At 41.8% G+C, this 25,019-nt stretch overlaps 1 protein-coding gene across 3 annotated transcripts in view; it reads right to left on the bottom strand.

The window, feature by feature from the left end:
- The window catches only part of sh2d3ca (SH2 domain containing 3Ca), a 53,493-nt gene extending 30,295 nt beyond the window's left edge, over positions 1-23,198 (bottom strand). The window contains exons 1-4 of one of the 3 annotated variants that reach the window (XM_031277938.2): positions 22,962-23,198; positions 20,788-21,054; positions 20,222-20,696; positions 16,369-16,408 (exon numbers count right to left, since the gene is read on the bottom strand). In XM_031277938.2, the coding sequence (XP_031133798.1) occupies positions 16,369-16,408; positions 20,222-20,696; positions 20,788-21,054; positions 22,962-22,980 (801 nt within the window). In that variant the 5' untranslated portion in view covers positions 22,981-23,198. Of the gene's footprint in view, positions 1-16,368; positions 16,409-19,290; positions 19,384-20,221; positions 20,697-20,787; positions 21,055-22,961 lie in introns of those variants that run through there. The other 2 variants (XM_031277937.2, XM_031277940.2) reach the window with 2 other exon arrangements.
- Between the last annotated feature and the right edge of the window lie 1,821 nt (positions 23,199-25,019).

The following is a 25,019-nucleotide window of genomic DNA, read 5'->3' as shown; positions in this document are numbered from 1 at the left end:
CTGTGCATTTATGCGCCATACGTTTCTGTTCTTATGCTATTCTATTTTAAAGCTTTCTTCTATCATGTCAAGAGAGAGAGCAGATGATTACATGAAGCACTGAGCTGGAAAAACTCGGTGATCCTGGCCTGCAGCTAAACGTCATGATATGAAGAGACCAGTTCTGCATTTTCACTTGTTTAAACGTGAGCACATTATGCACTTGAGTTTGCTGAACCATACAGTGCCTGAAGACGCATTTCTACTAGACAGCCTGGCCACAATTATTTAAATTACTGTATTTATAACTCTTACACTAATGCCATCACCTGATTGCTCTGAGGTCTGAGGACTGATCATTAAGTGCTGAGCTTTTAATGTGTACCATCAACCTTGCAAACAAGTTAACATTATTTGATAAGAGGCTCAATAAATACAACCATCTTTTTAGGAATTAATGTACTATTTCTACCTTTTAGAGTAAGCTTCCTTATAGTGACCTGCAGTGACCACTTAAAGTCCCCATATTATGAAAAAAAAAACACTTTTTCTGGGATTTGGGGTGTTATTTTGTGTCTCTGGTGCTTCCACACACATACAAACTTGGAAAAAAACCCATCCATGCTGTTTTGAGTGAGATACGGTTTCTGAATGTATCCTACCTTCAGTCTCCGGGTGAGCTGCTCAAAATCGACAGGGCCGTCTACGTCATTGGCCGAAACATTTGGTGTATGCTAACCACTTTAGCTAATACCACATCAGCTAGTTGTTTCTCCAACTTCGGTCAGTACAAGGCAGGATTAGCCAGGAGACTTCTTCTAAACGAGGGCGCACTTCCAATTTTGCGTGGAATACCTGCAGACGAGGAACATGTAAGTAGTTCTATACAATTTCTTTTGTAGATTAGGGTGAATTTGTGTGTGTTGTAGCAGTGTTTTGCCATTGAGAACGAGGTGGCTAACCGCTAGCAGCGCTAGCTTCTAGCTAGTAGTCCTTACCTAGCTACTGTGCATGTGCGACTCCCAACAAAGATGGGATAGAAGTGTGGTGCCTCACTCTGTAGCTAAAACAGAGAGCTCAACACACAGGGTGAAAAGAGGAGCTGCAGCAATGTGCAGTACAACATACATAATCACATAATGTTGGTTTCCGCAGGTTTTAATTTATGTTAGATGTCACATCACCCTCAAAGAGCAGAGCCTTTTCCACCAAGTTGAACTGTAAATGGTCAATCCCTGAAGTGTCTTTGACTGAACCTTCATGTTTTCTTGACAAGAAACATCTTGTGATCATGCCAATAATGATGTTTTCTCTCAGAAGGCAGGAGTGGCAGGATGTTATTATAGTGCTGCAAAAGCTGTAAGGGAGGAGATCGAGGTGGATAGTTAGACATAAAGAGGATCTGATTTTCACATTGGTGACTGTGGTTTGCATCCTGTCTCCTACACACAGTTGCAGAAATGCTGGTTTCTTTAAACCATGACCCAAATCTTTCTCTCACAAGTAATCAAATTACCACAGAGGTGGCACATTACAAAACACTCATATGAATTGTTTTTGGGAGTTTCCGATGGCACAAATGATGTTTTCTTGCTGACATGGGCATAAGATCAGGAAATGCCCAAATGGGTCACAACGTAGTTTGTTGTTTAGGTATAAGGACTTGTTTTAAAGTAACTTAAATCTCACTCCAAGGAACTCTCACCAAATCAAAGAGAGGTTCCAAGTGTCTAACGCAACAAACAAACTAAAGAAGAGCTGAGAGCTGAGAAATGTGAATGAAGAACTAATTCACAGAATGGTCTGGAGCACCACACACACACACACACACACACACACACACGCACACACAGGCTTGTTCCTCATTACTGCCAAAAACATCACAGTGCTCTAATGAGGACTCTGGAACAAGGCAATTTAAAACACACACACACACACACACACACACACACACACACACACACACACACACACACACACACACACACACACACACACACACACACACACACAGCTGCCCTTCACACTATGAGCCGAGGGTGTGACAGGCAGGCACGCCAAAAGAGGATTTGTGGTGAAAAGCTTTGGGGAGGAGGGCGAGAGGGAGAGAGAGATAGGAGGAGTAGAGAAGAGGGGATTACATGGTGAATATTTCAATACTAAAACATACCAATTGGCTTGGACACACGCACGCATGCACGCACGCATGCACGCGCAGGGCCATATCTCCTACAGCTAGCTTAGCAGTGACTAGACAGAGAATGGGGTGATGGGTAAAGCTAATACAAAACCACTGGGCCCCCTGGGGATCTGACTGACAAGCTGATTGCTGGTTAACCTGCTGGGACTGACTGAGTGGACCAAAACCAACCAAGCTCCCCTATTCAATTCAGAACTACCCTTCAAAAGAAAGTCTAAAAAAGCATCAGACATCACTGAAAGTAGATCTAACTAACTTGCAGGAGGCGAGGATGTATGAAACTGTTTGTTTTTTTGTTACTGTAAAACTAAAAACATACAGACTGTGAACTGTGTTGAGATATATTATGTGGAGGAGGCACTACTGAAAGGCCATACAGCCACTGGTTCAATGTCTTTTATTAAACTGTGACCTCTTGGGAATAAAACATAGATGAGACCTACAGAAGGGACATCAATGCAATAACGCTGGCCACTTTAATATGTATGATCTATTTGTTGCAGGATTTCTTAAGAAAATCCTCCTGCTGCATGTAATAACTGAACTCTGTGATGATCTAACTTGTTTATATCACTAAGGCAGTTATTATTTTCCAAAAATGTGTGAATGTATCAGTGTTTATTTCCCATATTTAAAATTTTGATTTAAAAAAAAGTGCAAAAAAAGATTGTAGCAGTATAATTTGCAACGCAAACACACTGTGCTTTTACTTACTTACTTACTAGACGGACTCTGGTGCATAATCAGCAGCTCATTTGCATTCACTTCCCATTTGTCTCTTCACATTCTATACCTCTGTACCAGAAGATCCTCTGAGCTTTGCTCGTCATTTACTGTAAACTAAGGTGTTCAGGATGTTCTTGCAGCAGAAAACACAACGTTTGGGTGCACAGGGAAGTCAAGGTGAAAGTTGAATCTAGTTTAAAAAATCTTGGTATTTTTTAGTAACAATCTGTGTAAACAATTACCCTTATATTCTACGTACTGTATACTTATTTATATTATTCCACAGTATGTGAAATAAATATCATGAGGTGCTAAATTGCTGAGAATCAGTTTGCACAAACAGAAACTTGGTTAACAGTGTATGGTACAAAAGGCAAAGAGGTGCCATGTTGCGAGGTTGGAGGTTGACAGCAGCGTTCCAGATACAGTCGGGCTGCAGGAACGCTAAAGGACAGAGGGACCGGCTGCTGGCTGGCATGACGGCTGCCACATGCTGGTCAGGTCAGCAGGGAGCGAGGCTACAGAGTCGAGTGGCACGGAGAGAGAGAGAGAGAGAGAGAGAGAGAGAGAGAGAGAGAGATAGAAAGAGAGAGAGGGGGGGGGAAGTGGCTTGCAGAAAAGAAAGAATTAACTTCAAAAACAATTTAAGTAGAGGGGGCAGTTCTGTGTTTTTCTGTGTCCATGCATCTGTTAATGTATTTGTGTGTGTGTGTGTGTGTGTGTGTGTGTGTGTGTGTGTGTGTGTGTGTGTGTGTGTGGGGTGTGGGGGGGGTGTGGGGGTGTGTGTGTGTGTGGGTGTGTTTCTGGAGGCTTATTGGTTGGTGGTTTTAACGCTGCAGGAGTCCAGCGGACAGTTACATTGTCCCAGTTACATCAATGCGCTGGAAGCACTGGGTATAATGCAGACACAATGGTTAAGCTGTGTGTGTGTGTGTGTGTGTGTGTGTGTGTGTGTGTGTGTGTGTGTGTGTGTGTGTGTGTGTGTGTGTGTGTGTGCGTGTGTATATGTAGTTGGCATACTGCAGTCTAGACTTAGGGATCAAGTGTAATCTCTCTCCACTGATACAGCTGATGAGTCCACTGTCGCTGTGTCAACATCATCTCTGTATGTCACTTGTGTCAACTTGTTTTATGGTATTTGACCCTTTTTGGCTGCAATTATGCTTTTGAAACTTTACTGGGAAGTATCAAGATTACAAATGTGTTTATTTTGAGTTTAAAAAGAGAAAATATAATATGAGTAATCTTTATGTTTTCAGATAAAAGAAAACTCAACCACAAGTTGCATGTGTCTAAGAGAAAAGTACTGAGTGTTAATATCATTACTAATGGTTACCCCCTGGAGGCAAAGAAAAAGCATCAACATGACATTAAATACGCAGAACAAGTAATGATTAAAGCATCACTTCTCCGGGTAGCAGACAGTGTTTGGGTTACATGACACACAGTATTGTGCTTGACAGGCTATGTTTAATTAGAATGGATTGAGGAATCAATATTGGTCTGACAAAAACACAGTTTGTAAACAAACCCAAGTTTCAGGGAATTAAGTAATTATTATTTTTTTACAATAGAAAGGCTCCCACTAACCATTCAGGGACTGCTAATTAATTTACCCCCCGCTCACACACACACACCCTACCACAGCCACCGCTTCGCAGGAACCCTAATGACAGATTCAATTAAAATGACTTCATTACTCTGAGCTTTGAAACACTTCACTCTAAACAAAAGCAGATGTTTAAAAAGCCTAGAAAGAGAGCCAAGAATCCCCCTCTCTCTTTCTCTATGTCTGAGACAGCTATGTCTATCTCTAGGACAGACCTTTGTTTTTAGAACAACAAAACAAACCAAGTATTCCATCATAAGGACACTGACTGTGTCACACTGACAAAATGTCCTGCTGCCAGGGACAAGGTAGGACACGCCGACACCCAACTTGAGGATTACTGTCCTGAAACGCAGTTAAACCACACACACAAACACAACTCTGCTGCTTTCCCGTTTAAAGTAAAGCCATAATTATAACACAGTCGGCTACAAACAACGTGGCAGGGAGAAGAGAAGAGAAAATTCTACATGTTCTACAACAAGCACTTCAGTAAAGTATTATATCCCCAGGCAACAACAGTGTTTGGTCTACTATTTCCTATTAACTCATCTATTAACCAATTCTCTTTAAGTACTCTCTTCTTTTGTCACTATTGTCATGTGAAATCCTCGCAACTCTCACTCTGAAGAGTCTCACGTTTGGTAATATTCTGCTACCTATGAGCATTACAAACCAAACCCTGCCAGAAAATAAACACAAAGGTTGATTTTGCTGGTCCCTGAAAAGTTAATATTTTGAAAAAAGAAGAAGTTTTTTTTGCAAGAGAGCATCAAATACCTAGCAAAACAGACACAGGGACATATTGTACACACATACAAAATATTCTGTAGGTGTTGTTTTGTCTCGGGAATAAGGTCAGATATTTGGTTTCAGGCATGAAGCCAGAATTAGACCCAAGTAAAACCGATATGCTTCACTCTACTGTACCCTTCACACATTTTCTCTTCCTCTCACACAAACACACAAATCACAAACATAACATAACAACTTCCTTTCTCTCTCTTTTATCCCTTTAGTCCCAAACCCCTTTCCTCCCTCACCATTCCCCTCTATCTCTCTCCACGTCGTGATTTCACACAGTGCATCTGACACCAAAGTACTGTACAGCATCTATGATATCATCAGTCTGCCAGCTAGCAGGCAGGCTGACATTACCGGCTGCCGGGACAGGAGAGAAGCCAACAGTGAGCACACCTCCCGTGAATATACACAAACACACACACAGGCAGACACACTGACGTGCATAGACAAATGTGCCAAATGTAAGGAAACTTGGATGGCATATGAAATCAGAACACATATATGCCTGGTAATGACATATCATGTACTGCAAGCATTTTGTTACAAACCAGGAAGCACGAGCTCTCTGTTGCAAACAAACAGAAACACACACACACGCACACGCACACACACACACACACACACACACACACACACTAGATGCTCACTCACCTGCACTTGCATGAAAGATCCCCGGTAGAAGCAGCATGCTGCAGCCGACAGGGCACTCCACAGACTACACCTCTCCGTCATGGTGGGTGCACACCTTCCTCTGCTACCTTTCCCCAAACCGTTCTCCTTTTTTCTCTACTTCACCTCTCCCTCTTCTTCTGTTCCCTGTCTCCTGTCCTCTTCTTTATCTCTACCCCACCCAGGGTGTCTCATGTAAACCCCAGCCCCAGGGCTAAGCCTGTCCCACCCCTGCCAGCCTCCTCGCCTGCCTCTCTGCCTGGCTAACAGCCCCTCAACATAGTGCCACCACTACAAAACCAGGCTACAAGCTACAACAGCTAACACCACACAGCTACAGCTTGCAAGCAGCTGCTGGTAACCACATCAGCCATAAACTACGGGCGAGCCACTAACAGCTGGAACTGATAACAGCAAGAGATATTAGAGCTCCTGACATCTCCACTGCTTCTGCCCTGCGCCGGCTTCTGTCGCTCCTGCTCTCGCTTCTCTCCCTCTCACTGCACTTGCTGCACTTCACGCGGCTGCTAGGGATTACCTCATTGCTTGCTGATGAAAGGAGAGTGGGTGGGGGAGGGCGGACCAGCGAGAGAGGGTGGGAGGGATGGATAGATGGATGGAGGGAATGAGGGAGGCCGGGGGGGTGAACGCTAGCAGGCACAAGCAGAAAGGAAAGCTGTCGAATTGCAGGCAGAAAGAAACCCCACCCACCCACCCAACGACCCCCGCGTTAGTGCTGAAACAATGCTGACATGGGGTGGTGTGGGGGGTTGGACTGAGTAAAACAAGGAGAAAGTGAGAGAAGATGGGAGGAAGGAAAGAATAGATGAAGAAGAACATGCGAGTAGAAGGAGAGAAAGGAGGAGGAGTGCAGCCTCCCAAAGGAATCTAACCTTTCTTCTGCCATGAAAAACCCAGCAGGGGTGCCCCCCATCCCACACACACACACACACACACACACACACACACACACACACACCCCTTTTATTCCACCTAAACATGTCAACACACACACACACACACAACTATATATTACTAGAGATGGCAGGAGCTACAGAGCTTTTGATTCCTTATCTGTGTGTGTGTGTGTGTGTGTGTGTGTGTGTGTGTGTGTAGACGTGCGTGTGCGCAGCATAATATAATGATGTGTCTCTAAAAAGCCATGCAGACTGCAGCTAGACAGCTTATTATAGGCTGAAACACACAGGCAGGTGTTTCAAGGATAACACAGTGTGATTTTCACTGGCCCATTTTACATACAGACACACACACACGCGCAGGCACACATACCGGCAGGGAGATGTCAGTAGGGGTGGGGCTCTGTCTCCAGAGGCCTGAGTGAGTGACATCATTGAGTTGAGGACGCCTCACCATGGCAACACTGCGAGAGCACCTGACAGCATCCAAAATTCTGACACTGCATTTAGTTGGGTCTGCACCACTGCAGGGAAGCATAACGCAAGCGAGGAATATAGCCAGAGAAGGAGAGAAATATGCAACATACCAGATGACAAAAATACTGTATGCACCATCATGTCTGCACCACACATACACTACATCAGATGATGCCAGCAATCACTCCGCTAATCTGCCTCTTGAATGCAGTCTATTGGGTCACAGGCAGAGAGAAAAGGCCGATAGATAAGGAGCTACAAGACACAGGAAGGATTCATTAACTGCAGCGACTCCTCTTAATGTAATCTCAAACCATCCAGCGGTGGATTAGACAGATTACACAGCAGGGACAAAAATAATCTCATAAGAGGGGCCCTGTGCTTTCCTTCCCTCAATCCACTGTAATACCATGCCAAAACAATCACAACATACAGCATGTTACATCTGGCTACTGCACCACACACACACGCATACCAAAAATGCACGCTGGGGGAAAAATATGATGGGTGCAGAGTTTAAAGCATATATGGTCGGCTGTAGCTATAAGGTTAGCATTAACATTGGCAATGTTAGGGGTGTTATTCCCACTCAGACAGGTGATAATGAAAATGTATTGTGCCGTAAGCTCCATTAGCTAAAAGCCACTCCACAAAATTACACTTTTATAAAACATGCATTTTTTATATCACATCTCCTAATCCTAGTAGTATTTTGATTGGCACTAGTGAAAAGAATCCTGCTAACAATGAGCACCTCCTGTCATAGTTTTGGGGCAAAATACGTTCTAAATGCTCTAGCTCGTGTTTCAACATGTCAGTCTGCATCCTCAGATGAATTAAGTTAAGTCAAACCGATATCAAATGGCTGCTGTGGGGAGCTGAGACATTAACGCAAAGCAACGGATTCACCAGAACTGAGTCATACCGTGTTCTCTGGAAATATTTGATAGAGAAAAATATATTACACTCAAGGGTAGATGTTCTGGTGCATCAGTAACTTGCTCTTCTTACTTACTTTTCTCCAGCAACTAATAAGAACTATGTTGTGAAAGGAGCTGACAAATGTGACAAAAATCAATACTATGAATCTCTTACAGACCTAAATATGGTCGATTCACAATGATTCAATTGTCTGATTCTCACATAATTTCACTGATAATACAATACAATGACATACAGTAGTGAGACCAATCAGTCCACAGTCTATACTGTGTACCATACTACATCATCAAGACAAACATAACAGACGTGAGTTAACATAAGAAAGTAAAGACCCCTAATGTGTTAAAGTCTGTTGTTGTTACATATTTCATTTTGAAGATAAATGTGACAATTTAATCAGCATATCATCAAGCTGCAGCCTTCACTGCTCCATATCATTTTAGATGTTTTAAATTTAATAGACTGAACGCTCCACAGACACAGGTTGAAAGAAAAATGATGATAACTTTGCCCCGTTTTTGTGCCTTTGGGAAGACTAAAGAGAGTCTCATTCTTACTTTAGTGTCTTGTACACTTCATTACCCTGACTCATCTGTCTTGTTCTTTTTCTTTCCTTGCCTTATTCTCACCAGTATAGCTTCCCTTTAAATCCTTTTATCTATCTTCCTTTCAGCCTCTGCATGCAAGTGTGTTTGTCAGACAACGTCTGCACAGGTACTCGTTCCACCATCTCCTTCATTTTCTTTTTCTCTTTTACTGTTATCCATTCATTGAACCTATACTTTCTTTTTTCAGCATTCCCTCAATTTCCTCTCTCTAGGCTCTACCGAATCCAACCTTTTTTATCATTGTGCTCCTCCCCTCATCTCTCCCTCCTCCTTATCCCGACCTCTCATCACTAGCCTAACCTCCTCCTTTCAGCCTCCTCCACTCCCGTCTTTCCCCTCCCTTCTCTCCTCTGTCCTTCCCTTCTCCTCCACGGCCATCCCGTCCTTCCACAACTCTATCTCTCTACATCTCCTCCCCTGCTTGGAGGCGGTCTTCAGTTAAATATTAATTAGTAAGCTCCATCCTGCAGGCTGATAGGGAGCACAATGGAGAATCCCTGCCTATGCCTGCAAGCATCCCACTAATGAAAGGAGTGTGTTGGTGTGTGTGTGTGTGTGTGTGTGTGTGTGTGTGTGTGTGTGTGTGTGTGTGTGTGTGTGTGTGTGTGACACACAGAGATAGAAAGAGAGAGAACATAGACAGTGAGAGAGTGTGTGTTTGTGAGAGTAAAATGTGTGTATGTGCATGTGTGTGAGAGATGAAAAGAGACACACCGAGGGCAGATCAAGATTACTGTATATGTGCACACATATCTTTATGTGTGCACACGTGCATTTCTTAAAACAAAGGCCGGGCTCCGTTGGGGGTTAGTGGGGTTCAGCTAATGATCTGTGTGTGTCTGATTGTCATCAGTGTGTTTTCACAGGGCGGACCCCATTCACCGACTGGTTAATCCGTATCGAATCACCAGATGTGCGTTTCAAAGGCCGTTTGAAACATCAGTCTGCGATAATGATGCAGCAAGAGAAAGGAAAACGCTGTGTTCTCACAGACGTGTAGAAAAATATCAATTTAGGTGTGAAATAGCGCAATTAAAAATCCTCTGTCCTGCTGTAATCGCATTAAAATGACTTACACAAATGTGTTGCTGTAGCAACTAGACACATCTTTAGTGTGAATAAAGCAGTGTGTAATACTGTTTTAGAGAGATCGATGTGCCATTATTCTCTGCATCGTGTACTGCTTAGTGGCATTGGCATGCTGACCTTGAAGGGGATGGACAAAATAACAGAAATACTTGAGAATAACACAAGCTTGTAGTACATATCAGAGGTGATTCAACTCAATGGCTATTTTTAAGACTGCAGTTTGTGAAGTAAATATCCTATCCAATAAGGTGTGCTTGTGACCTCCGGGCGTCTTTACTAATGTAGTTTTCATGTATTTTGCATGTGGTCATAGGATTTTTGAGACTTTTCTCTTCACCACGTCACATATTCTTTCAGTGTTTTATGACTGAAGTACCAGGAGTTCAGGCAGCAACCACTGTACTGTACAGTAAATAATAATTACAAAGGCAGTTAGACAAGGAGCCATTTACAGTTGAAAACCAATTAGCAAAGTGTGCTTGCAGATAGTCAGCATTTTTAGCCACACTAGTGGCATGGCTTGAGGAATGGCGATGCTGGTCTGTCGGTCACTTTGGTCCTGGTTGAAATATCTCAACAACTATTGGACATATGTAGTAAATGTGTAAGTTTTCACTTATCCAGTGAAATATCTCAACATTTACTACAGTAAATCGATTGCCATACATTTTGTTACAGACATTCATGGTCCCCAGAGGATAAAGCCTACCGACCTTGATGTCCCAGACTTTTCCTCAAGGCCACCATGAGGTTGACGTGCTATTTAGCAAATTTTAGCATGCTAACACGATCGGATCAGATGACAAACATGGTAAACATTACCTGCTAGAATTGTCATTATTGGCTTGAATTGCTGGTTAGCTGCTGTAAAATATGTAAATCAATGGAAAACACAGTATTTACTGCAGGGTATTGTACTGTATTGCATTTTATGGTGTTTGTTATTTAGTCCAAGTCAAATGTATGTGCCATAAAAATATATAGATACATACATATCTGGGCACTTTTCTCTTTGGTGACCTAAATAAACTGATTTATGCAAACAATCCAAGATGTAAACACAGTGCATGGACTGTAAGTGTGTGCAGACATGGCTCTACTCTGAGTCTATGTCAGTCTGTCTGCACGGTGAAGGAACAGTAACTGGAGACATTTTTTTAGGTTTTAGGGGTGTGTTACCGAGGGCCAGCCCTGACAGTTTACACCCCCTCTCATTTACAGAGGCGCCATATTAATTCATCTACTGTAATAGTGACGCGCGCGCACACACACACACACACACACACACACACACACACACACACACACACACACACACACACACACACACACACACACACACTCACACACACACACACACACACACACACGTAGATGCACCCACAGGGCACTGCCTTAATTTAATCAGACGGTACAGACACGTACAGATTTTAAAAATTCAAACCATTCGCATAATCAAACATGCAGTAACGCACAGATACGCAGCTGAGCCCCTTCACACACACTGAAATGCTTTTAGAGCAGCAGCGTGACTCTAGTGCCAGACGTATGTTAATAAACCACAAATGATCCGACACGTTCCACCTCCTGCCCCTCCCGTCAAAGTAGCACCAAACCACTAAATCGTAAGACAAAGCAGGGCTGGGCTGCAGGCAAAAACAAATGCACACAGTGATAGAGCCACACACATACACACTATTTGAAAACAAGCTCAAATTTAGACTGAACATTGCGATTAGTTCCTTAATAACACAGTATCATCAGGCCTGTTTTATTACCAACCTCAGCCATTTTAAAACAGCTTTTTACATCTTCCACTGAAAGACAAAAACCCCGCAGATATTGCTTGACCAGCTGTGAGTCCACATGAGAAATGAATGATGATAGATATTTTATGATAAAGCCTAAAAGATGAATAACTTATCCTGAATTCTTTGGGGCTTTTCTTACTGATTGCTTATTTTCTTTGAGCATCCTCAGATCAGATTGCTTTGTCTGTCTTTCTCTCTGTATTGCTTTGTCTGTTTTTTGTTTTATGTCTGTGTGATTACTGCGTGTGCATATGTCAGTAAATAAGTGTACACGTGTGTGAGCGTGCACATGTGACAAACAGGAGAGGACTCTGGCCTGGTCTTAACCATTATAACAGGGAACACTGAGGCTAACTCCTGATTTAAACATCAGCTGTCATAAATGTTTCAGGGAAATAGAAGATGTTTGCTGGCAGCTTTCAGAGAGTGGGTGGGGCGGCGGAGGGTGGCGGGACGGGCTGTTGTGGTGTTTGAGAGCGAGACAAGGAAACTAATTTGGGTGACAAAACATGAAAAATTGGGGTTTAAAGCAGAAAACAATGATTCTACTTCACTTCTTGCGTGTTCATCCGATACTGCATGCATGAAATATTATGAAAATTCATATCAAAACAGCACAACAGATCAAAGCAGTCACATGTCAAGCTTATTAAAGCAGCCATATTATGCTCATTTTCAGGTTCATAATTGTATTTTAAGGTTGTACCAGAATAGGTTTACATGGTTTAATTTTCAAAAAACACCATATTTGTGTTGTACTGCAGTGCTCTCTCTCACTGCTGCAGATCCTCTTTTCAGCTGGTCTCTGTTTTAGCTACAGAGTGAGACCTCTTTTCTTCTTCTTCTTCTGTACTATCTTTGATTGCACTGCACATGCCCAGTAGCTCAGATGTAGATCATGTCAGCTAGCTAGCTCCATAGACAGTAAAAGAAAGGCTGTTTCTACAACTTTGGTCAGTTACAAGGCAGGATTAGCTGGGAGACTTCTAAATGAGGGCGCACATGTAAGTAGTTCTTTTGTAGATTATGGTGAACTTGTGTATGTTGTAGCAGTGCTTTGCTATTGAGAACGAGGTAGCATGCTAGCGTTAGCATGCTAGCGTTAGCCATAGCGTTAGCATGCTAACGCTACGAGCTAATGGTTGCGGTTAGCCTGCTCGTTTCGTCTTCGTTTTTGTGACGTCACAAGCCGTGCCGGTTTTGAACAGCTCACCCAGAGACTGAAGGCAGGACACATTCAGAAACCGTATCTCACTCTAAACAGCATGGATGGATTTTTTTCAAAGTTTGTATGTGTGTGGAAGCACCAGAGACACAACATAACACCCCAAATCCCAGAAAAAGTGATTTTTTCATAATATGGGCACTTTAAAATTGAAAAACATCAGAACCAAAAGAAGGCATCATTTGTTTCTTGTCAGCGTGAGAGTAGTGCTAATGGTATTAAGTACAGGGGCGTCCTGATGGCCTACATTGAAGTCACTAACATCATGTATACACTTTTATAAAATAAAACATTAACCTCCAGCAGAAAAGAATTGAGGCACTATTTCGGACAGAGATGTTTAGGCCTTCTAAATAAATTGATGATGAACTGAGTTTTTTCAGCTCTGGGTGGCTTACTGCTTTGGCTACGCTAATACTAAACACACCTCAATGTATTTTATAAATGTTTTCTTTTTCTATTAAAGTTTTGTTTACATCAGTTATGTTCATAAACACAGCAACAAAGCAAATCTTCTTTTTCTTAATTTTGAAAAAAAAGAAGCTTATTTTCCATCTCTAATCCAAACTCTTTAAGGTAAATAAATAACCGATTGGGCCTTGAATGTATGTTTGAGTCAAGCAGAGTGATGGTACAGAAGTGTACTATTTACATGCTCTTCTGCCTCCAACATTAAACTCCTAATAAGGCTGGCAGTGTGGTGGGATTTAAATATAGTCAATGTGTTGTGGTCAGAGGAAGTTGGATATATTTGTTTTACAAAAGGAATACACGTCAGGGTCATTGGAGAAGGCTTTTACCAGCCGTCTGGGATGGATAATCAATAGGAAATCTGATCTCAAGAGCTCAACAGTTTACTATCCGTCTCTTCTCTCTTTTTCTTCCTCCTTCCTTTCTTAAGCTTCACTTCCTTGACTATCACTTGCCAATTGTCACTCTCAGTTTAAAGTCCAATATCTGTATTAATGTGTGTTTGTGTTATACAGGATGCATGAATTCCTAACATCCAGCTTCACATGCTCTCTGATCTATAACATCACAACTCCAGCGTATGGCCCCACCTACTGGCTACAGCACAGACTGCTCACTAGCTGCACAGTGCTGACATTAGCACAGCTTCCCTCCAAATTCAATTAGCTAAATGGCAGACTGAATTAGGCTAAATGCAGAGTGAGCCTGCTGAAATGAGCAAAACTGTTGAAGACTAAGGGCTAATAATCAGCCACAATTACACCTACAGCTACAGCCACTGTGCATCACCTCCACCTCGCCCACCTCAGCAGGGTCCTGGGCCCCCCCACCAATGCCCTCCTTAAAGGTCCCCTCCACCTCCACCCCCCCTCCCACCTCAGTGACGACTCTCTCCATTCACGAGAGGGACGTCAACAGACTCTTTAGGAGACAGAATCCCAGGAAAGTGGAAATCCAGCTTGAAGCACTGCGCTGACCAGCTGTCTCCAGTGTTCACAGACATTTTTAACACCTCACTGGAGACATGTCACGTGCCAGCCTGCTTCAAGACCTCAACCATAATCCCTGTCCCCAAGAAGCCAAGGACCACAGGACTTAATGACTTCAGACCCGTCGCCCTGACCTCTGTGGTTATGAAGTCCTTTGAGCGTCTTGTGCTTTCACACCTCAAAGCCATCACCGACCCCCTCCTGGACCCCCTGCAGTTTGCCTACAGAGCCAATAGGTCTGTAGATGATGCAGTCAACCTGGCCCTCCACTACATCCTCCGGCACCTGGACTCTGCAGGAACCTACGCCAGGATCCTGTTTGTGGACTTCAGCTCTGCCTTCAACACCATCATCCCGGCTCTGCTTCAGGAGAAACTCTCCCAGCTTGGTGTGCCTGACTCCACCTGCAGGTGGATCACTGACTTCCTGTCTGACAGGAAGCAGCATGTGAAGCTGGGGAAACACGTCTCCGACTCACAGACCATCCGCACCGGATCGCCCCAGGGCTGCGTTCTTTCTCCTCTGCTTTTCTCTCTGTACACCAACAGCTGCACCTCCAGTCACCAGTCCGTCAAGCTTCTGAAGTTTGCGGATGACACCTCCCTCATCGGACTCATCTCTGATGGAGACGAGTCCGTCTACAGGTGGGAGGCTGACCACCTGGTGACCTGGTGCAAGCAAAACAACCTAGAGCTCAATGCTCTAAAGACAGTGGAGATGTTTGTGGACTTAAGGAAGAACCCAGCCCCACCTGCCCCCATCACCCTCTGTGGCTCCACAATCGACACTGTGGAGTCTTTCCGCTTCCTGGGAACTACCATCTCCCAGGACCTCAAGTGGGAGCTGAACATCAGCTCCCTCGTGAAGAAAGCACAACAGAGGATGTACTTCCTGCGGCAGCTGAAGAAATTCAACCTGCCAAAGACAATGATGGTGCACTTCTACACAGCCATCATTGAGTCCATCCTCACATCCTCCATCACCATCTGGTACGCTGCTGCCACTGCCAAGGACAAGGGCAGGCTGCAGCGTATCATTCGGTCAGCTGAGAAGGTGATTGGCTGCAATCTGCCGCCGCTCCAGGACCTATACGCCACCAGGACTCTGAAGCGTGCTGGAAAGATTATGGCTGACCCCTCCTACCCCGGACACAAGCTCTTTGAGCCACTCCCCTCTGGCAGGAGGATGAGGTCCATTAGGACCAAAACCTCACGCCACATAAACAGTTTTTTCCCCTCCACCACTAGCCTTATTAACAAGGCCTGGAAACCACCCTGACTCTCTCCACACCCCACCTCTGGCTCCTCATGCCACTGTACCTACTCTGCTGTAGCGTTCCTTTTTACTACTTTTTTTACTACTGTTTAACTTATTTTACTATTTATTTAAATTTATTTTATCGTTATTAATACATACTGTGTGTATATGTTTATACTTATATTGTTTATATTCTTTTTATCCTTCTTATATTTGTATGTGTGACATGCTCCAACAACACCATGACAAATTCCTCGTATGTGCAACGTACTTGGCAATAAAGCCCTTTCTGATTCTGATTTCTGATTCTGATTCTGATCTGAGAGCTCACATTAAAAAATCTAATTTAATATAATGAGAGAGAAGAGAAAACTCAAACTGCATTGCATGTTCAGGCTAAACCTACAACTCATATCTACTGGCATCTCAGGCATTACGTGTGTGTGCATGGGTGTAACTGACAGAAACCTTGAAATATTTCTGTGGGATAATATTCAAGTACATGCGCACACACACACACACACACACACACACACACACACACACACACACACACACACACACAAGCACACACAGCTTGACAGAGCAGACTTACCTGCATATATTCTGCCTGGCTCTCTGCTGGCTCCATGTAGCTGAAGAAACAGAAGGAGAAAAAAAGAGATGAAAGAGAGAAAATTCAGGAATGTTATAACAGAAAATGGCTGTAAACTCCTGTGGAATTGTGCACACGTGTGTATTAACACAAATGTACACACGCCTCTGTGTTTGATCTGGTCTTGTAACAGGTGCAGTACATGTTACCACAGAAAAAAACATGCCTGTATTCCCATGGCCCACTTCTGCAGCGGCTTCTCCAGTGAGTAAAATGTTGTTGCAGGCCAGTTTCATAGAACATGGACAGATAATAAACCCCACTGAGCTTCTAAGGTTGCTGAATATGGAGCTGGCCTCTCAAATCCTTAGGGCGCCATAACTCTCAGTTCTACACTCACGATGCATCCGGCTCATGTGTCGAAACACCCCGCTGAGCTGCAGTCTTGGGAGCCATACTGTGAGTACTTTGTGATTTGGAGTGAGCGTGAGCTAAAGGGGCAATTACACTCCCAGACAAGTTTTTAGATAAATCAGCACAGTTGCACGATGGGTCTCCTAGGGCCCAGAGCAAAGCCGTGTTACACATGACCACAGAGAGGACAGATCAAAGGGTCCCGTCGTGGCAGCGGGCTGGGGAATGTTAATAGGTCCCACAGCAGAGGAGCTCTACATTCCCTTCCTAGGCTGCTCCTGTGCTTAGATGAAAGAAAAATGGTTGTACAAATGTAAAATATTTGCCCCCATCATTTGCATTGAACACATCCACACTTATCCAGAGACAAATGTGACTGAGCTGTAAATACTAAAACATACCATTCATACATAAGGCTTTGAAAACAAACAGCACATCATACCTACAGTATAGAGAGAATATCATCGAGCACTACAGTAGCGCTAAAGTCAATATCAACTAGTCTCGCATTGCCAGACCTACCTCCACAGAGCTGCGGAGGAAGGTCTGGCTAGTCCACACAGCAGCAAAAAACGTGCTCTGGTTTATTGGCATTTCTTTAAACCAATCACAATCGTCTTGGGCGGTGCTACCTAACGGACTCAATGACAGCACCACTGCAAAATCGCCTCGGGAAGGAACTTGTTTTGGTGGAACATGTGTACATTCAAAGGTTGTTTTGGTTGTGCAACAGAAAACTCAGATTGGACAGATAGTCTAGCTAGCTTTAAAATGACAACACAAAGAAAGCCGGAAGGTAAAAATGAGGCTGAAAATGAGGGACATCTGGCAGAATTTCTGGCGTCACCTGAACAATCCCGGAAATGAAATGTCGTTGATATAGACTAATATGAAGCAACACTTACTGACATTCATTATGGGATAAACTATTCTTGCAAGTCAAATTTGGATTCATTATAAATGTTTCAGAGGCAAAAACTATTCCTCCAAATAATCTTGTGCAAAACCTGTTTAAGTTGTTTGATTGCTGCAGTAAGGCACTCTTCATTTTATTTCGAAATCATGTTTCCAACAAACAAACAAAGCTTGGCAAGCAAGTGTCTGGACGCACGAGTCAATTTGTTGCAACTGACAATAAACAGCACAGTAAACTAAAGGGGCTGCATGAAACACTTTCATACTTTGACTTACTAAAAACTTATTACACATAATATGTCCTAATATTATACTCTATGATATAATACTTGACTTTTATTCACTACTACTACTTCTGTCTACTCGTCTTTACAAGCAGAAACAATATCTGACTCAAGGATGTAAGAACAGAAGTGGTGATATGTTGTACAGATTGTAAAGCCATCTGAGAGAAACTTTTGATTTGGGCTATATAATTCAAATTGACTTCAACTAGGGCTGCTATAGAGTATTTTGACAATGAACAATTCATTGTTTTGTTTATAAAATATCCCAGAAGAGTGAAAAATGCCCAACACAATGTAACAAGAGTCGAAGGTTGCTTGTTTTATCTGACCAACAGTCCACCACCAAACTATATAGTTAAGTAATAAGCGTCAAATCCTCAAGATGCAGAAACCAGCATATTATTTGCCATTTTTTGCTTGAAAACTGACTGAACAATTAATCTGCTGCTGATTAATTTTATGTTGATCAATAAATTCATTAAACGACTAATTAATTCAACTTTAGTTAAACATAAGTTTACATTGGGGGTAGGCTACCACTGGTGGCAAACAAAGGAGTTGTCATGCACAGGCAAAGCAGAAGAACAAAACTCATAATTTTGCCAGCTGAGCAGAGACACTATGACGTAAAAGTGTTTTTTCCAGAAAAGCAGCCAAAGTCAGGCAAAGTAAAGAGCTGCACTTTGGACAGAATAGGAATATAGAGGGAAATTGACAGCCAAGCTGAGAGATTTGTGATTTAGGGATGAACAGACGGACAGCTCTTTGATGTGCCCACACTGAACTTGCACTACACCACCATACAGCCATATTTCCCACGGTCTCTGGGCTGAACTAATGGGCTGATGCTGCACGCTCGCACATGCATGCCAGCACAACTGCAGCCACGCATGCACGCACACTCAAAGCCACAGACACACACGCAGTGCAAAATCCCACTGTAACATGATACACGCACTATCATGCATGGCATATTGGAGGCAGCAGGGAGACCTTGGCATGTCATGGGAAAGCAGCGAGGAGATGCAATCTGCCCTGCTGAGAGGAGGAGTTCCAGAACATTTTCCCTCAAACTGTTCAATAAAGTTCTGACTTTGTTGATAAATCCACTACAACATTATGAAACGCACACAATGAGCGCACAAAAGCTTATCCATGTCGTCTCCTGTGTGTCAGAACTAATCAATGCAAAATAAGAAAGCATCAGACCAACAGCCTGCAGCTTTCCAGCAGCATCTGATCGATAAAAGGAGTCGATATAACCCGCTGCCTTTAAAAAGAGAAGTCATAATTCCTGTTATCTCACCTCACACCCATCGCCTGAGGTAAGTCCTGTCCACAGCAAAGTCAGCACAAAGTGTGTGAACTGCCCAACTTCCCCCGTGGGTCCACGCGCATTTTAAACCGGTTTGCGCCCCCTGGCGTATGCACAGAGCATATGCCATTTTTAAAAACAGTTCCTTCAATCTATCAACAATGTGAGCAATTCAATTTTCAAATTTCAATGCTGGAATTCACTTAAGTAAAGGTGCCAAAATAACAGTGTACAAATAATTAGTAAAAGACCTTCATTCATAATTGTAAAATGACATTATTATCAGAAAAAGCTACTCAGTAGAATTAAAAAGTAGTCCTTTTCTGCAGAACAAAAATACCTCTGTAAAATGAATAAACATATATGATTATTAATTAAATATTGATTAATTAAAATTACAGTTATGCAACCATGTAAAGAATAAAGAGAGGAAATCATTCTTTGGTGGAACTGCTGACAATTTACAGAAACATGGCAATGGGCCCTGACTATACACAGCTTTTTTGTAAGTAGTCACAAACCAAATGGCTTAGAACCACCAGTTTCTTTAACAATGTGTTGTATGTTATAAACTGGACACAAATAAGATAAAATGAAATATTCAAGTAAAATACAAGTACAATAAAACTATATTTAAGTAAAGAACTTAAGTAAATGTACTTAGTTACTTACCAGCACTGATTAAACACAAGGACCCTGCTCAAGACAGGGCAACCAGAGAACAAGCAGGAGCCACCCTAAGGCCTTTATCATGCCAGTTAATACTGTGCTTTAGTGGTGCATACTCTCTCATTTTTCAATGAACCACCACAAACCAGTTGACCAATCAGTCTTCCTTCAATTACTTTACTGTCAGAAAAGAAAAAAAGCAAGAAAAATGAACTGTTCACATCTAAGAAAAAAAAGGAATAAAACAAATCACCAGTAAATGCTGTCAGAGTTTTGGTTTCCTTTATCCGCTCCTCCTGTCAGCTGTCTCTCTGCCTCCTCCTTAGGTTCAGATACAGGCCTGGACTCCAACCCTTCATCCTCATTAATCTGATCATTCCCCCGGCTGGGTGGAGGTGATGAAGTCTCCTCAGGGTTCAAGTCTGCACCTGCCTGTGTGATGCTCTGCTTGTCACAAGTCTCTGGTTGGAGTGCAGCACTTGGGCCACCAGATGGCGACATGGTAGAGATGGTGTTTTGGGTGTTTGTGACATTAGTTTCCCCTATAGGTTCAGGCTGGGTCTTGGGAACAGTGAGAGAGTCTTTGCCGAGCCCAGTGTCAGCTTTACTTCCAGCTTCATCCCTAGCCGCTTTAGATCCGCCACAGTCTTGGTCCCGTAAAGGTCTCTGGCTTTGACTTCTGCTGATGCTGCTCTTGTCTTTACTCTTCTTATTGCTGCTGGGGCCTCCTAGAGAAGAAGGGATATCAGAAATAAACATAAAGTTTGTCATGGTGAAAACTATTGTCCTTTTTTATTATCATAAGTTCAGCTGCTTTACCTTTATTGCTCTTGTCTCTCCTCTTCATCAGTAGCCGTGGCAGCGTACCCATGTGTGTGTAGCTCTCACTGGAGCGAATGTAGCTGGCAGTGCGAGGACGCATGGCATCCATGTCGTCCATTGTTGTCTCAACAACTGGAGCCAGGATCGCCTTGCCATCTCCAGGTACACATCCTGCTCCAGACTTGGACGGAGAGGTCTTGGAGTCAGATTTTTCAGTGGAGCGGCGAAAGGAGAGGTTGGTGAGGCTACCAAACCACTTGAAACCTTGACAGAGCAACAGTTAGAAAAGAAGAAGAAATGCTCATTATATGGTAACAAGTATATGACGTTGGTCAATGCGTTTGCACAAGCTAACCCAATTCATCCCCATGCAACCTCTCAATTAGATTTTTTTTCAGTCAGGAGGGAAAGAGATTACAGTTTTTTACAATCACTTTGGCACTAATTTCAGAACCTTGACGTCATTTTTCAAAACTCTAGACACAAAACTCACAACCAATGATCAAAATACACATTTTTCAAAACTCTAACACTTTTTTCAATTGCTTGGATACAATACACATAAACCAAAGATCATTTGTTCATTTAACAAAGATCACCTGTTCAATATGACACAACTTAACATCAAAGTACTACTATTTCAAAAAGCAATTCACACATTACATTTCAGATGATTGTCTATTCATTTCATTACAATGATCTAACTATCAATCGATACAACTACTCAAAATTATAAGTAACTGTTGCATTACTCTTAATGCATAGTTGTATGGAAACAGACAAACAATATTCCATGTTTAGATCATAAAGGTTTCAAGATAACGAGATTCATTGTCACCCATTAGTGTGGAGCATGAACCATGCTCCACACTAAGACTACATTATCTATGGATGTAATATTTCATCATCATTCTTTACTGTAATGTACTACTGTTTATCAGACACTGTTTCTATGGTCCCATGTACCACCTTTGAGACTATTTACAGTATTGACAGTACTGCTCTGTACGCATGCAGACCCTTGGAATTGCTTGTCCAATTCTGCCAACACATTACTGATGATTGAGATATATACTTTACACACACACACACATATATATATATATATATATATATACACTGTATTTTCTTTTTTATTTTGTAGCTAATTATTTTGCTTTGATTCAAATAAACCTATGTTGTGATCTTACTGTATTGTTTTTCATCAATACATTTCAGGTTTGTCTGTAGTATTCGCTCTACTACTGCAGTACTTTTACAGGGAAGTCTTTAGATCTAGTACCATAATGAAACATGTATCACCTATTTTGTACTACAATATTTAATGATTGTACGAACGATGACCCAGTGAAACTATGGGTAGCTTGTGTGTGGGTGATCTAAAGTAACGTTTCAATGGTATTTCACAATAAATTAGTTTTTTGAACCAATGATTGTGCAAGTGCAAGATTTATTTAAAAATATGAATGCACAATGCAATGTTTTGAACATTGGACAGCCTGTGTTACAAGTGATGATCGTTTTGAGTTTTGTGTCGAGACTTTTGAAAAATGATGTCAAGGTTCTGAAATTAGTAGCAAAGTGATTGTAAAAAAACTGTAATTTAAGCTTGTTTTAATTGATAATGAATCAAATGACAATGTGAAAGATGTCGTTGAACCAACAGGGAATTATCACCACTGCAGTTCCCCTCATGGAGCTTTTTTGTGTCTTTTAGCTTTAGCTTATTGTTTTGGTTTTCTGTGTGTGTGTGTGTGTGTGTGTGTGTGTGTGTGTGTGTGTGTGTGTGTGTGTGTGTGTGTGTTGTGTGCTTGTAGACATGCAAGTGTTTTGCTATTTATATAAAACATATACTGTATATAATTAAAATACTATAGTGTATATACAGTATGACTAAAACATAATACACACTGCAGGTCAAAACCGGTCTCTAAAATAGCCTCTATGTATTTTTGTACACGTCTTACAAAATAATTTCAGCTGCAAGTGGGTTTTTGCGTGTAGTCATAATCACCAAAATGTTGCAAAACTGACATGGCAGTGTCTAATAGTCAACACTAATTAACCTAACTGACACTGTGGTTTACTATATGTGTGAACACATGAACAAAGTGCAGCTGCTCTACACACACACACACACACACACACACACACACACACACAATACTCACTCAGTTTCCTTTTGCTCATGTTGTGGCTGCAGTGTGGGAGTTCAGCTGCAGGTAGGTGACAGATGGATCATCTGAAAGGAGATGCAGTAGTCTACAATAGAAAAAGGAGAAATAGGTAGGGGAGGATGACTTGTTGAGGCGGGCAAACCTCAGTATGAACCCCAGTTCCTCTCTGTGGGTGAGGTACTGCACACAGTTTGTATGTGTGACAGAGACAAAACTGAGAGATGAGAGGCAACGACTGGGGCAAGGCAGAGCGTGATACTTCCTATGTAAAGCTGAGAGAACCAATGGTAAGAGGAAATGAAAAGATGAGATGACAAGGCTTGAAAGAATAAGATAAGAATATAAATATATGAAACACGTGAGGGTGTCCTCTGGCCAGAATGAAAAAGTGTTAATGGATATATAGAGGGGTGTAAAGTGTTTCAAACTGAAGTGCTGACTTTTGTCCCATTGAAAACAAAAAGCTGGCCTCATCCAGAGTTTAATAACTATCACCTTTGATATCACTGATTATCTACTTCAAGCTACGAATCATTTAATCTTCCCGACACTGTCTATTTACATAGTTAATGTTTAATTAGGGTAAAGATTCTCAATCTCTCATAATGCTGCTTCACACTTATGCATGCTCAGAGTATTTATGTAGTAATAAGGACATGTTGTTGTTTGTCAGCACATCTCAGATCAATGCAGGACATTCTGCAGTGCTCCCAGAATTTCAATTTGATTTCTGTGAGTGTGGGTGAAAGACACACCGGATACTAATGCATTAGTGTTATGTTCATTTTTCTTGTCCTTTTACTTCAGGCAGAATTGATGTGCATGTCACTTGCTTTGTCCACAGGATGTAGGTATTGCAATTGCAGCTGTTTGGTGGATCATCTTGGATTCCTAATGTCAGGGTGATGCATAAGAGCTGGTGTCTAAGTCTAAACTTCAATTATGTTTGATTAAATTAGACTCAAAATGCCTCCAGAAAGCTCAACATACACCTGTAGCATCTAAGAATGATCCATCTTTTAAAATCCCGCAAAAAAAAACCCCACTGATGGATAAGTCATTACAAGCTCATGCTGTGCAGCCAAACATTGTTAAAAACCCACAGTGCTTTGTTTTGAATTTAGCCGGGGATGCCAAAGGTTTCAAAGATACCAAATATATCAGGCTGAATTTTGGGTCTATGTATATAAAATGATGCAAAATACATCTAGAAAAATACAGTTTGATGGAAAAGTTATAAAAAATGTGAGTCTTGGGTAAACATTATAATTAAGGAGTTGGAGGAAAAAAAACAGATACAGAATATATGTAATACTGTGTGGAATAAGGTGATTTCTTAGTGCTACTTAAGGGGAAGCAAAAACAAAAAAAACGGCATGTTAAGGAGTGTAACATTTGACGACAAAGATCTTCATAAGGGGTTTTTTTAGAGACTGTCCACACCTATTTACAGTATATACAGTCTAGGGTCCTCACCAGCAAAACGACAACATGTGCAGTTTGTTTATGTTTTAGTGATAGTTAACCTTGTTGTTTGAATACATATCTGGTTCACGAGTAAAAGCAGAATGTTATGACTTTTAAACGGGAAACCAGGGTTAGCATCCTGTCACTTACCAGCAGTCAATGTTGGTTTCCTTTAACCGTGACCACAATCTGTCCATAACTTGATGTTTTTTTGACACTTCTCTTACTTTGCATAAATCTTAAATTAAATTAAATTAAAGATGGCCACAAAAATATCACTTTGCATAGATAAATACTCTAAAGTCAGGTTATTTTTTTGGTTTATTTATATATTGATTTATATTTGGTTATCTTTCTTCCCCTTTCTTCAAAGACATCATTTATTTAAAAAAAAACAATGCCTTCTAAAAGAAATGTAACTCATTATGTTGGAATCTTTCTGTTGTTTGTTTGTTTCTCCTATTTATTTCTCTTATTTATTATTTGCCATCATTTACTTTAAGCATAATGAAGGAACAAACTCCACAAATGCAAAAGACAGCATATTATTTATTTTAAAACATTTTAGTTTGACATTTTATATGC

Source organism: Sander lucioperca, chromosome 1, assembly GCF_008315115.2.
Source record: "Sander lucioperca isolate FBNREF2018 chromosome 1, SLUC_FBN_1.2, whole genome shotgun sequence".
In the NCBI taxonomy this organism is placed as follows: Eukaryota; Metazoa; Chordata; class Actinopteri; order Perciformes; family Percidae; genus Sander; species Sander lucioperca.
Note: the sequence above shows the minus strand (reverse complement) of the source record. Positions and strands in the feature narration are given on the sequence as shown.